Source organism: Dysidea avara, chromosome 1, assembly GCF_963678975.1.
Source record: "Dysidea avara chromosome 1, odDysAvar1.4, whole genome shotgun sequence".
NCBI lineage: Eukaryota > Metazoa > Porifera > Demospongiae > Dictyoceratida > Dysideidae > Dysidea > Dysidea avara.
The window spans coordinates 49,964,166-49,978,201 of NC_089272.1; the positions used below are offsets into that span (position 1 = coordinate 49,964,166).

At 37.9% G+C, this 14,036-nt stretch overlaps 1 protein-coding gene across 1 annotated transcript in view; it reads right to left on the reverse strand.

Moving 5' to 3' along the window:
• Nucleotides 1-6,191: 6,191 nt before the first annotated feature.
• Nucleotides 6,192-14,036, reverse strand: part of LOC136267707 (prominin-1-A-like) — a 54,387-nt gene continuing 46,542 nt past the window's right edge. Inside the window, exon 26 of the mRNA XM_066062858.1 lies at nucleotides 6,192-6,617. Coding sequence (XP_065918930.1) covers nucleotides 6,319-6,617 — 299 coding nt within the window. The 3' untranslated portion in view covers nucleotides 6,192-6,318. The remainder of the gene's footprint in view (nucleotides 6,618-14,036) is intronic.

Here is a 14,036-nt window from a genome sequence, read left to right on the forward strand (position 1 = left end):
TGTTTGTTATTGGTGTTGATGAATGTGCCATTCAGTATATTGATGGTATTTTAGGTGTTTACTAAATATGAAATCAAAATTGATGGTATTGGAGATGGTGATTTAACACTCCCTGATGCAAAACAACCAACTCAAACATGGTCAGTATCATACATTCACTGGAACTACTTGAAATAATACCTTCATAAACCTTGTTGTTGTCACCAAACCTGGAGTGATCAATTAGAACACGTGATAATTGTATCGAACCATAAGTGTTGGTGGTTTTTTTGACGGCAGTGTAATAAAGTACAGTTATTGTAAAAATGTCTTGGTTCTTTTCCACATTGGTTTAGACACATATATAGCTAACATGAAAATATTAATATCTGAACTGCATATGTGACTGGATTTTGGAAAAACGATCCAAATCGCACATTAGAAGTTCCGAGATAAACGGTTTTAAAGAATTGAAGCCAGCATAACTCTCCAAGGATAGCAAGCACGCGTATGAAATTTACACAAAAGATGCATCAATCTGTTACCTTTCAAGCCACTTCCAGTACTTGTAGCTGCTTGTACAGTTTCCCGCCAAATAAGATAGAAAATCTGAGCAGTTGGACGAGCGAAGTAGTATCACGAGTGCTCACAAAGGGGTGGAGGTTGGGGGGTGGCGGGGAGGGCAAAAGATAGACCTCAAAATGGAGGCAGACCACGATTGGAGTCCAGACACCAGATTACAGGGCTGTGCTGGCTCCTTAGTGGCTGATATGTAGCAAAATCAGCAGAGAACACGTCTGGCCAACATTATAAGGCTGTCCACCAGTAAACCACTGACTCTTGCCAAGCCAGGTCCTACACAAGGCCTGAAACCGCCATTTGAGCACTCCACACCACCCAGAAAAGACGTGTGTAAAAACCAGCCTCGTGTAGTTTGAGTAGTGCTGAGGGTCAAAACTTGTAGTACGATAGTGTAGCTATCCACTGGTGGTGTTAGTTTGATTTTGCCTGATGTGCGATTTGGATCGGTTCTGTGAAATCTGGTCACATATTATACTGCATATCCTTTGTTGTTTTATATAAGCACAAGATTTGTAATTTGTACAGATGTTATATTGTACAGTAAAACACTGGAGACTTCAAGATGATTAAATATAGACCCACAGTCAATCAGACTAAGCGTAATATTGCTCACATTAAGGAGACTCATACTTGGACTTTTTTCATTCGATAAGTGGTGCCATTTCCTAACCTAACCCTTATTAACTCTTGGTTACAACCAATTCACTTTTAACTCATGCACTTGTTGTTCAAAGTATATTGTGTCACAAGTCTTAGTGCAATGATTCAAATGTTCTTCATCATTTATAACATGGATTTTTATCCAAAGAGAAGCAATGTTTAACATAACATCAAGTGCCATCTTTTTGTGCTTTTACTAGCTATAGCAATTTTTCTTGTTAGAAGAGCCTTTGTACACTGTATATTATAAAGCTTTAATAATAATAATAATAATAATATACGTACCTGTTGACAGATATATAATTGCGTACAAATTGATATTAAATATCAAAGAACACAAAGATTTGTTTTAATTTTTGCTGATTGATGCAATCCTTAAATACTGTATAATGAGCAAATGAGTGGGTAAAGCATAGCTATATAGCTAATACACACTTATAAACAGATACATCATTTCTACACAGGAAGCAATTCTGGAAGTGGTCAGGCCAAGGGGTAGGCACTGTGAAGTGCTGAGCACTTTGTTGTGTGAATGCTAGGGGGTCTGGGGCATGCTCCCCCAGGAAAACTTTCAAAATTGCATGCTCTGAGATTAAATCTGACACTATTTTCAGCTGTAAATTCCCTAGCAAATTATTCACTTAAACTTGTGTTAAACTCACTGCATGTAGCTATATTGCAGTTGTAGCACATGCATGTAAATACAGTATTGTTCCGCTAGCTACTATATGCATGTAGTATCAGTATTCCAACTTACAATAATTTTAATGTGATGAAGTGATTGAAGTCACAACTCAGTGAATAGCTAGCTAGGCACTAAGCTATATGCTTAATCTTACCCTATCAAGCTAAGCTGCAGCGCTCAAATATTCATCCAATTATGCATGCTTCCATGTAAAGCTATTTATTTTTGCTAGCTTCATGAAGTGTTTGACTAATAAATCAGTAAATACCTGATTACTGTATTAGGGTGACTGTGATATCACAGTGTTTCAATCTTTTCCATGAGCGATTGTCAAGGGGAAGTCAATATGATGTAAGTATTCTACTGGAATTATCACAATGCTTTAGACATCTATATCATTCACAAAAATAACATGCCAGCATAATTGGCCAGTGTTTATCAGGTACTCAGATATTAGCTATATTCAAGTTTTTAAAAAAATTAATTCTGAAAGAGTGGTCAGGCATATGGTTGGACTCATAGGGAACGGAAAGGGGGGGGGGGGCTAGGGGGCTGAAGCCCCCCTCAGAATGATATCACACTGAAATTATCTTTCTTGGAGTGGGGCTGAAAACCGTGATAAAGATCGAGATACTCTAATAGAGTAGTCACTCTAATAAAGTAGTCAGTGTGTAGCGAGCTATGTGGATTTTTATGTAGTTTATCAGTTAGAAATGGTAGCTGGTGAGGTGGAAAACTCTTGTCAGTTGGTTGTGACCTTTTTTTTTTTTGGTCTAACCTTACCAAACTATAGAAATAAGTCTGGGTGAGCCCAGCGGAGCCTCTCCCCTCATATCAACTACTTCCTCCGCCGCTGGTTGGACTGTATCTGCTCTACAGTGTGCATATGTGCATGTGTTCTACATTATGTGACCGGATTTGCGAAAAGGTGTACCTTTTTCACACACAAATTTGACCTATTCTTTAACTTTGAAGCTTCATAACTTTTTGATCATGGGATACAATTGTCTGAAATTTTCCATGAGTGTGGCTACGGTATTTGGCTACATTTTAATATTAAGAGCAAGTTAATTAATATAAGGAGTCAAGTGTTACATCATTTTGTTTGCTGGTATGTAAAATGTGCAGAAAAGGTAACTTTTTGCAAATCTGGTCACATATGTAGCAGGTTTTCAATCATTCATAGTTTTAACAAACGTGTGTATATAACTGACTCCTGTATGGCGAAATTATGCTACCTGTCTTAAAAATCCATGATATACTGTAATTATGTTAATTGCTGGTATCTAAATAGTATGCACAAAGTAGCTACCACTAAACAGTACTGTACTGCTATATGGTATAGCAATATTAGCTAGTACCGTACACAAGGAAATTTTGACGTCAGAAGAATTTGATGAATCAGTTTAATTCATCAAATTTAAATTTTCTCAAATGTTTATAAGCGCTTTTAAAAGTACTGGTTTTGTCTACAATTTCTTGATTTTCGTCAACATTTTATTCGTCAAATTCGCTGAAGTGTGAATTTGTCAAATTTTTCTTACATCAAAATTTCCTTGCGTACGGTACTGCTTCAGTACAATGCTAATAGTATAATGATGATGCAAAAGGGCTCTGGATCTGACAAAAACTGTTCTTTATTATAGCTACACAGAGACATTGCAATTACCATGAGTTTATGGGTTGGAACCACTTTTGCCAACTTCCAATATGCCTGCTGAAAGTTTCCATTTGGGCAATGTACAGGTGTATTATAAACATGCATAATTGGTTATTACCAAAGTTGGTAGCAACTATTAGAAATCACCAAATAGCCAAAAATTTGCAATCCAAGGATTTCCATGCACTGGCTATAATATAATGCCAATTTTAGCAAACTCTCTCATAAGTAGCTAAATGTGGTATCCTTCCAACCTTGTATTGCCAATTTTGGCAACGTGTGTGTGCACTAGGGATGCGGCGATTATGCCGGCATAATTTCGGGCATAATAGATATGTGTGGGAATCAGGAATTATGCTAGCATCTTGAAGTGATTATAAAGCTTTAACAGTAGGAAAATCTGCAGGTTGCACAATTCCGCTAAAAAAGATCGAGATACTCTAATAGAGCAGTCACTGAATATTATTTACTCTAATAAAGCAGTCACATTGAAACGAAATACTCTAATATAGCAACCAGATAAAGAATTCAAGACTATTTGAAGCTTAAACATCAACGAAAATAGCCTGATGCGGCAATAAACTGGCCAATTATGGTGGCATAATTTTGGGAATAATGGGCAATTCTCAAAAGCATAATAGGTGATTTTTTGAGCACTGCTCACAAGCATAATGCTCAATTTTTGGAGCATAATAGCCTCATGCCTAGTGTGCACAGACCATTCAATTTTCAATTGTGGGTGTAAGTTTCCAAAAACTGCTTTCAGCTTTGGCTTATTTCACAGGTTGTGATATTTTGAACTAACCCTACAAGTGAATTTCCTAACTCTCTTAGCAAATTTCCTAAGCCTAATAGCAATAGATATGTTTTTCAGTTTTATCACATTCACAAGTACGTATTATAACCCTACTATATAGCAAATTTCTAAACCCCGTCCAGTGAATTTTCTAAGAATTTTCTATCTTTACTAGTGAAGGCCCTAAGTTCTAACTACTAACCTTAATGACAAATTTCCTAACCCTAACAATGTTAGTGATTTTTCTAACTACCAGTACCTTGCACATTTCAAACACTACTACAGCAAATTTCCTAGCCCATTGGTTACAGAAATTCAACACTGTAAAGTGGAAACTGATACCCACAATTAAATTTTTACTCTGCTACACTATATAGGTATACTTTGCAAATTGTGACAAGGTTTTGTATAGGAAAATTATCATTATTTTCTAAGCATTGCAAGCCTTTCAGGTTAAAAAGTTCCAAAATTGACAAAACTTTCTGGCCACAATTGGAAAAATTAATACTTTACTCAACATACTGTACCTGTTGATATGCATAGAACTGCAGCCTCACATGTTTGTTTATAGTAAAATAGGCACAGGACTATTAAACTCATAAAACTAAGCATTATTTGTGACCAGACTTGCAAAAAGAGGTATTCCACATGCATCCAATACCATAAACGTGGAAGTTTGTGTTCAAAAAAACATAAAGCTTGGAGTGAGAATCAAACTTACTAACTTTTGCTTTGAAGACTCATTCTATAAGTAGTTCATAGCGTGCATACAAGTTTCAGAATTAGTCATACACTATATCAAGTACATTCCTGATGTAATGAAATTGGAATGGCCTTCAAATTGGTGAATTAAATTTGTGTGAACGACCCTTTTTTCAAATGTGGTCACATATTTATAGCAGCTATCTATATACTGTGTGACCGGATTTGCAAAAAGGTACCTTTTCCACACATTTTACATGTGAGCAAACAAATTGTTATAACAGTTGACTCCTGATTTGATTTAAACTCGTAATATTCGGCATAGCCGTTCTTGCATGCCGGAGTACTTAAAGCATACAAAGACAAAGTACAAAAACAAAGAATACACAAACAAATACAACAACAAAAAAGTTAGACAAGTAAATATATACGCACACATTAATTATTATTAGCCAGGTAGCAAGACTTAATTAATGAGACAAACTCCCCCACACTTGTGGGGTATGGCAATTCTTACACTGAATAGGCTGCTGGTTGAGTAGGCTGCTGGTTGAGTAAGTTGCTGGTTGTACGTAAATATAGCCAGATACTGTAGCTTTACTGATGGAAAATTTCAGATAGGTATAGGGAATGATAAAAAAGTTATGAAGTATCAATGTTCAAAAAATAGGTCAAAATTCGTGTGTGAAAAAGGTATATATACCTTTTTGCAAATCCAGTCACATTATATGCTCACTAGGAATACCAATTCAATCATTATTTTATTCAAACTATTTATTGGCCAATGATGTCAGTTAATTATCTGTGTTTTATTATTTGAAGTGATGTTTGAGCTTTAAGTAAAATGCTATATTCTTTCATTTGGTTACTATATTAGAGTATTTCTGTACTTCGTCAATTTACATGTGTCTGATTGCTTTATTGGAGTAGTGTAACTAACATGATCATTCTAGAATCCTGACTGCTCTATTAAAGTAAACTATCTCAATAGAATTACAGTTTCTTTTACTTTTTACTTTAAACATTTAGCATTAATCCCACACATATAACTAAAACTAAACTACAGTAGCATAATCACCACATAACTATAGGAGGTAAGAAGTTTAACCACTGGAATGGATTAACTGTTCACATTATTTAAAAGTAATTGATAAAATAGCTTGAATATACATTATTAGTTCACATCCAGTGTGTGTGCTAGCATAAGAAGACACAATACTACGTACGTAAGCTTGGAATTACAAAAAATTGAAGTTAGTATATCATCTTGAATATAATAAGATACTGAGGGTAAGCTTGTCCATCCTTAACAGCAACAAAGATAGTGGGATCTCTCTCATTGTCTACTAAGGATTCAAACAAGATAGATGAATTCTGTCTAGGAAATTTTGCTGGTGGGACAGCCATGGATGGGTTTCCAGTTGTGTACTCGCCAGTCAATACCAGACAACTGTAAATGTATTTGGTACTATTTTCATCTCTTGGAGAATACTTCTCTTGTGAAGAATACCCAGCATGAACTGCAAAGTACACTCCTTTACCATATGCAGCAGCTACAGAATGAGATAAACAGCATACCAAACCAAGACGTTTAATTGGTAGTAAGACTATTCAGATCTTCAATAAGGCCAATGAAACTTGATTACCAGTTTTTCACTCAGATTTTTGAAAATTTGATGCGGGCAGGCGGCTATTATTCATTATTCATTATTTTCCAAAAGCACAACACACATCCAAACATGAAGATTTCTGCCAAAAACAGTGAGATCTACAACGTTACTAATCCATATAGCAAGTGATTTTTTCATTGGAGTATAGCTGATTGCTCTATTATAGTAAAAGTGACTGCTCTATTAGAGTATTTCGATCTGAAATACCAATAATGAAATTCCATGCGGGTGTATCAACAGCATGCAGGCGATGACGAGAAACTGCTAATCAAGTTTCATTGGCCTAATAATATTATCTGAAGAAGTGGAGATAAACGAGGAAAAGGTGAAACACCATTGTACTTACTGTGTTATGCCAAAGAGCACATGTTGGGCTGACACAATGTTTAGAAAATATGAAGTTATGATGGCAGTCATGTAGTTAGTTAAATAGATATGTTTAGTCAGTCAGTCAGTCAGTCCAGTACAAAATTCCTAACTCTCGCTTATACTTTTGTAACATACTGTAATTCATCATTAATGAAATAGTATAAACACTGCATAAAAGGATATAATAATATTATAATGGCTTACTGCATTGAAGGAGACGATCTATAACTTGTTATTGAAACAAGAAAAGTGTGCAGAGAGTGCTGTAAAGGATATCTAATCCAAAACAGCTAAGCTGTAAAAAAAGAGTGCGGCTCTCAGAAAAGCTATGGTGAAAAAAGATGTGAATCCAATGTGGCGGCCAAGAAATGGCTGTGATGGTAGGTTAATGGTAAAAATTTTAATAACAACAATTCAGGTGAATTTGGTGCCGCTTGGTCTTGGCACAAAATTCACCTGAATTGTAGTTATTAAAAATTTTACCATTAACCTACCATCACAGCCATTTCTTGGCCGCCACCTTGGATTTCACATCTTTTCTCACCATAGCCTTTCTGAGGGCCGCACTCTTTTTTTACAACTTAGCTGTTTTGGATTAGATTTCACTTCTTTTTGTATTTGAATACCCCAAATCCGGCCTATGGCCGGCTTTAGGACTTTTTAACCTATCTTTTTTTTCTTTACCACAGGAAGAAGAAAAGATGAAGCAGGGTGATTTCTTTGTAGCTGACCTCTCTACAAGGTTATTCTTCTAGCTGATCTCTCTACCGGATGACTTGTTTGTAGCTGAACTCTCTACAGGGTGGTTTGTTTGTAGCTGAATTCTCTACAGGGCGATTTGTATGCAGCTGAACTATCTACAATGTAACTTCTTCTAGCTGAACTCTCTACAGGGTGACTTGTTTCTAGCTGATCTCTCTACAGGGTGACTTGTTTCTAGCTGATCTCTGTACAGGGTGACTTGTTCCTAGCTGAACTCTCTACAGGTGATTTGTTTGCAGCTAAACTCTCTTACATGGTGGTTTCTTTGTAGCTGAACTCTCTACAAGGTGACTTATTTTAGCTGATCTCTCTACAAGATGACTTGTTTCTAACTGAACTCTACAGTGTGATCTGTTCATAGTGAAACTTTCTACTGGGTGATTTGTTTGCAGCTGAACTCTTTGCATAATTGTTTCTTTGTAACTGAACTCTCTACAAGGTAACTTCTTCTAGCTGATCTCTCTACAGGGCAATTTGTTTGTAGCTGAATTCTCTACAGGGTGATTTGTTTGAGCTGAACTCTCTACATGATGGTTTCTTTGTAGCTGAACTCTCTATTAGGTACCTTCTTCTGGCTGATCTGACTACAGGGTGACTTGTTTGTAGCTAAATTCCCTACAGAATAACTTGCAATGTAATATAATTGAGTAAATTATAAATGCAGCTGAATGCTTTATTAGGGTGACTGTTCTATTAGAGTATCTCGATCTCGCATTTGCTACACGTAGTTGTCTTTCGAATCATAACTCAGTGGTTTGTAATCCGATTCTTCTGTACTACTGCAAGTACTTTCTATGATAATTATGCTAGCTACATACTGATTTTCAGCTCATTGCTCAAAGCGGTTTGCCTGGTAGACACGAAAATTAATAGTTTTTTATTCATAAAAATCGATCGCGTAATTTTGACACAGGTTGGGTTTTGTGTCATATCTCCATGGTCAGTATCCCGATTTCTTTCAAACCACAAAAAGGCACTCTTACGATGGTTGATCCATCTACATATCAATTTTCAACTGATTCCTCAAAGGAGTTTACCCAGTAGGCGTGACAGACCTTCGACCTTATTTTACGCAAATAATCGGTCATAACTCCGTGGATGTTCATCGGATTCCTACCAAAGTTGGTACGGAGATCCGCCTTATTGAGCCCTTTACGTGTGCCAAATTGCATCCCGATTTGAACACGCATCCGTGTTTTATGGCGGATTTTGCGAAGTGTGCGAAATGAAGTAGAAGAAGAAATAAACGAAGAAATTAAAACGAAATTTTGTTCGCTCGTATCTCGGAAATGGCTACAGCGTTTTTCTTCAAATTTGGTGTGTAGACTTCCCTAGCTGGCCGGCATCTCTCTAGCAAATTTGGTTCCAATCGGATAAGGGATCACAGAGCTACATAGGTGTGAAAATTGCGTTTTCTTTCTTCCTGTTAATATACTCACGGGTGGCGCGCCGGCTTCTTGGGCCGCGCGACACACTACCGTTTGTCTTGATTAGTAAGTTTCTTGTGTGTCTATTGAGTGTGTAAAGTTTTTTCCTTCTTTTTTCTATATTTTTTTTACTACCCGGACTTGATGGACTGCCTTTGCCTACCACCCCCAGCACAAAGGCACGTGCTGGACAACTGTAAAAAAAACAAAAGAAAAAGCAGAGTAACACAGCCAGCATGTTACTCTGACAAGTGGGACTCCACTTGCACTAAATCCATTAGTGGTGGAGCCCTAGTGTAAGCACCAATGGATGAACGCGCACCTCGAATGCACTCAATGAATAGCCGAGCGGAGCAGAGAAAACCCAAGACAACACCGAAGCCAACCCAGGACTACAGAGTATTCATCACCCCACTTTAGCCGATAGGAGGGAAGCCAGACGCTTATAGAAAACTGTGGCTTCGTGAGCCAACCCCCTGTTTACGACATGATGATAGGTGTAAAAGAAGCATGCTCAACCTCACGAATTCTCTGACCATAAGCTCGACGCTTGATATTCTCATGCTTCTTAAAGGTAGAAGAAAGTGATGAAGAACTGTTAGATGGGGCAAGTGGATTAAAAACGCGAACATCAATAAAACATCTCTCAGAACGACTACCCCAAAAACCATTCATGGCAATGTCCAAGCGAGCCCCTTCTTGAGTATTTGAGGTGGAAAGATGGAACACATCAGGATTGTGGACGGGCTGCACTTCTGGTTCAGTACAGTGTGTAAATTTAGTATTTCATATCAAGACACACGATAGTGTGTCGTGCGGCCCAAGAAGCCGGCGCGCAACACCGTGAGTATATTAGCAGGAAGAAAGAAAACGCAATTTTCACACCTATGTAGCTCTGTGCTCCCTTATCCGATTGGAGCCAAATTTGCTACAGACGTGCCGGCCAGTCATGGGAGTCAACATACCAAATTTGAAGAAAATCGGTTCTGCTATTTCCGAGGTACGAGCGAACAAAATTTCGTTTTAATTTCTTCGTTTTTTTCTTCTACAGTACTCCTTCATTTCGCACACTTCGCAAAATCCGCCATAAAACACAAATGCATGCTCCAATCGGGATGAAGTTTGGCACACTTGAAGGGCTCATTAAGGCGGATCTCAGTACCAACTGTGGTAGGAATCCGAAAGACATTCACGGAGTTATGATCGATTATTCGCGTAAAATAAGGTCTAAGGACTGTCACACCCACAGGGTAAACCCCTTGAAGGAATGAGTTGAAAATTGCTATGTATATGTAGTAACCATCGTAGGAGTGCCTTTTTGTGGTTTGAAAAGAATCGAGATAAAGACCATGGAGATATGACACAAAACCCAACCTGTGTCACAATTACGCAATCGATTTTTATGAATAAAAAAAACTATTAGTTTTCACGCCTACCAGGCAAACCGCGTAAAGCAATGAGCTGAAAATCGGTGTGTAGCTGGAATAATCATCATAGAAAGTCCTTGCAGTAGTACAGAAGAATCGGATTACAAAGCACTGTTGGAAAGCCAACTACGTGTTGCAAATGAGAGATCGAGATACTCTAATAGAACAGTCACCCTAATAGAGCATTCGGCTACGCTTATAACTTACTCCATTATAGAATTATATTACATTGCAAGTTATTCTGTAGGGAATTCAGCTACAACCAGTTAATCTGATAGACAATTCCGCTACAGGCAAGTCACCCTGTAGAGAGTTCACCTAGAAACAAATCACCCTGTAAAGAGATCAGCTAGAAGAAGTCACCTTGTAGAGAGTTCAGTTACAAAGAACAAAGAAACTATGCACCATGTAGAGAGTTCAGCTGCAAACAAATCACCCTGTAGAGAGATCAGCTAGAAGAAGTCACCTTGTAGAGCGTTCAGCTACAAAGAAACCATCATGTAGAGAGTTCAGCTGAAAAAATCACCCTGGAGAGAGTTCAGCTACGAAAATATCACCCTATAGAGAGTTCAGCTAGAAGAATTCACCCTATAGAGAGTTCAGCTGCAAATAAATCACCCTGTAGAGAATTCAGCTACAAACAAACCGCCCTGTAGAAAGATCAGTTAGAAGAAATTACCTTGTAGAGAGTTCAGTTAAAAATAAACCATCATGTAGAGAGTTCAGCTGCAAAGAAATCACCCTGTAGAGCGTTTAAATCACCCTGCAGAGAGTTCGGCTGCAAACAGTTCATCCTGTAGAGAGATCAGCTAGAAGAGGTTACCTTGTAGAACGTTCAGCTACAAAGAAACCATCATGTAGAGAGGTCAGCTGCAAACAAATCACTCTGTAGAGAGATCATCTACAAAAAGGTCACCCTGCAGAGAGTTCAGCTAGAAGAAGTCACCTTGTAGAGAGACAAAGAAACCACCATGTAGAGAGTTCAGCTGCAAACAAATCATCCTGTAGAGAAATCAGCTACAAACAAATTGCTATGCAGAAAGATCAGCTAGAAGTAGTTACCTTGTAGAGAGTTCATGATCAGCTACAAAGAAACTATCATGTAGAGAGATCAGCTACAAACAATTCACCCTGTAGAGAGTTCAGCAAGTAGAAGTCACCTTGCAGAGAGTTCAGCTGCAAACAAATCACCCTGTAGAGAGTTTCAGCTACGAAAAGATCACTCTGTAGAGAGTTCAGCTAGAAGAAGTCACCTTGTAGAGAGCTCAGCTACAAGAAATCACCATGTAGAGAGTTCAGCTTCAACCACATTACCTTGTGGAGAATTCAGCTACAAACAAATCGCCCTGTAGAAAGATCAGCTAGAAGAAGTTACCTTTTAGAGAATTCAGCTACAAAGAAACCATCATGTAGAGTGTTCAGCTACAAACAAGTCACTCTGTATAGAGATCAGCTAGAAGAAGTTATCTTGTAGAGAGTTCAGTTACAAACAATTCACCCTGTACAGAGATCAGTTTGAAGAAGTTCTTTGGAGAGAGTTCAGCTACAAACAAATCACCCTGTAGAAAGATCAGCTAGAAGAAGTCACCTTGTAGAGAGTTCAGTTACAAAGAAACCACCATGTAGAGAGTTCAGCTACAAACAAATCACCTGTAGAGAGTTCAGCTACAAACAAATCACCCTGTACAGATATCAGATAGAAGAAATTACCTTGTAGAGAGTTCAGCTACAAAGAAACCATCATGTAGAGAGTTCAGCTGCTAACAAATCACCTGTAGAGAGTTCAGTTACAAACAAATCACCCTGTACAGAGATCAGCCAAAGGAGTTATCTTGTAGAGAGCTCAGCTACAAACAATTCACCCTGTACAGAGATCAGCTAAAGAAGTTACCTTGTAGAGAGTTCAGCTGCAAAGAAACCATCATGTAGAGAGTTCAACTATAAACAAATCACCTTGTAGAAAGATCAGCTAGAAGAAGTTACCTTGTAGAGAGTTCAGTTACAAAGAAACCACTATGTAGAGAGTTCAGCTACAAAGTAGTAACCCTGTAGAGACATCAGCTAGAAGAAGTTACTTTGTAGAAAGTTCAGCTACAAAGAAACCATCATGTAGAGAGTTCAACTACAAACAAGTGACCCTGTAGAGACATCAGCTAGAAGAAGCTACCTTGTAGAGAGTTCAGCTGCAAAGAAACCATCATGTAGAGAGTTCAGCTACAAACAAATCACCCTGTAGAAATATCAGCTACAAGAAGTCACTTTGTAGAGTGTTCAGTTATAAAGAAACCACCGTGTAGAGTGTTCTGTAATAAATATATGTATTATATACATATAATTTATACATTTACTGATAAAATCAGAAATATTTAAAGTATTTAACATCTGTTTCATCTTTTCTTCTTCCTGTGGCAAAGAAAGGAAAATCCCCAAAGCCGGCCTATGGCCGGCTTTGGGGTATACAAACACAAAAAGAAGTGAAATCTAATCAAAAACAGCTAAGCTGTAAAAAAAGGTGCGGCCCCAAAAAGGCCATGGTGAAAAAAGATGTGAAATCCAAGATGGCGGCCAAGAAATGGCTGTGATGGTAGGTTAATGGTAAAAATTTTAATAACGACAATTCAGGTGAATTTTGTGCCAAGACCAAGCAGTACCAAATTCACCTGAATTGTCATTATTAAAATTTTTACCATTAACCTACCATCACAGCCATTTCTTGGCCGACACCTTGGATTTCACATCTTTTTTCACCATGGCCTTATTGGGGCCGCACCTTTTTTTTACAGCTTAGCTGTTTTTGATTAGATATACATATATGTGACTGAATTTTACAAAACCCGGCTTCGACGCACAAAGCTTCGTTAGGAGATATGGCGATTTTAAGTAATCACTGTGTAGTAATTAACTTCCCAGTGCCTACAGCTGTGCAAACAAAATTTGCACCAATTATTCATCTATTTACTAGCTATCACTGTGTGGGTGTATAAGCGTCTGATACCCAAAATATGCCCTGTTTTGGGAAGCTTTTTTTGAGCAGGTAATATCACAGGTGGTAGTAATAGGAGTGATGGGTGGTGGATGGGCTTAATATAGTAGTATAAAATAGAGCAAGAAGACGAATAGAATCCAGAGGCCAAGTTTGGGCCCTCCATGACCCTAAAATCACTCCAAATTGATTGTTTTGGCGAGCTCTCTGTGAAGTCCCAGCTCACTACAGACCATTACCATAGGCGATTCTAAGGGGGGGCCAGGGGGGGCCAAGGCCCCCCTGTTAAAAAATAACTTTTTAAAAATCTTGGGGAAAAGTTGCTGTATAGATT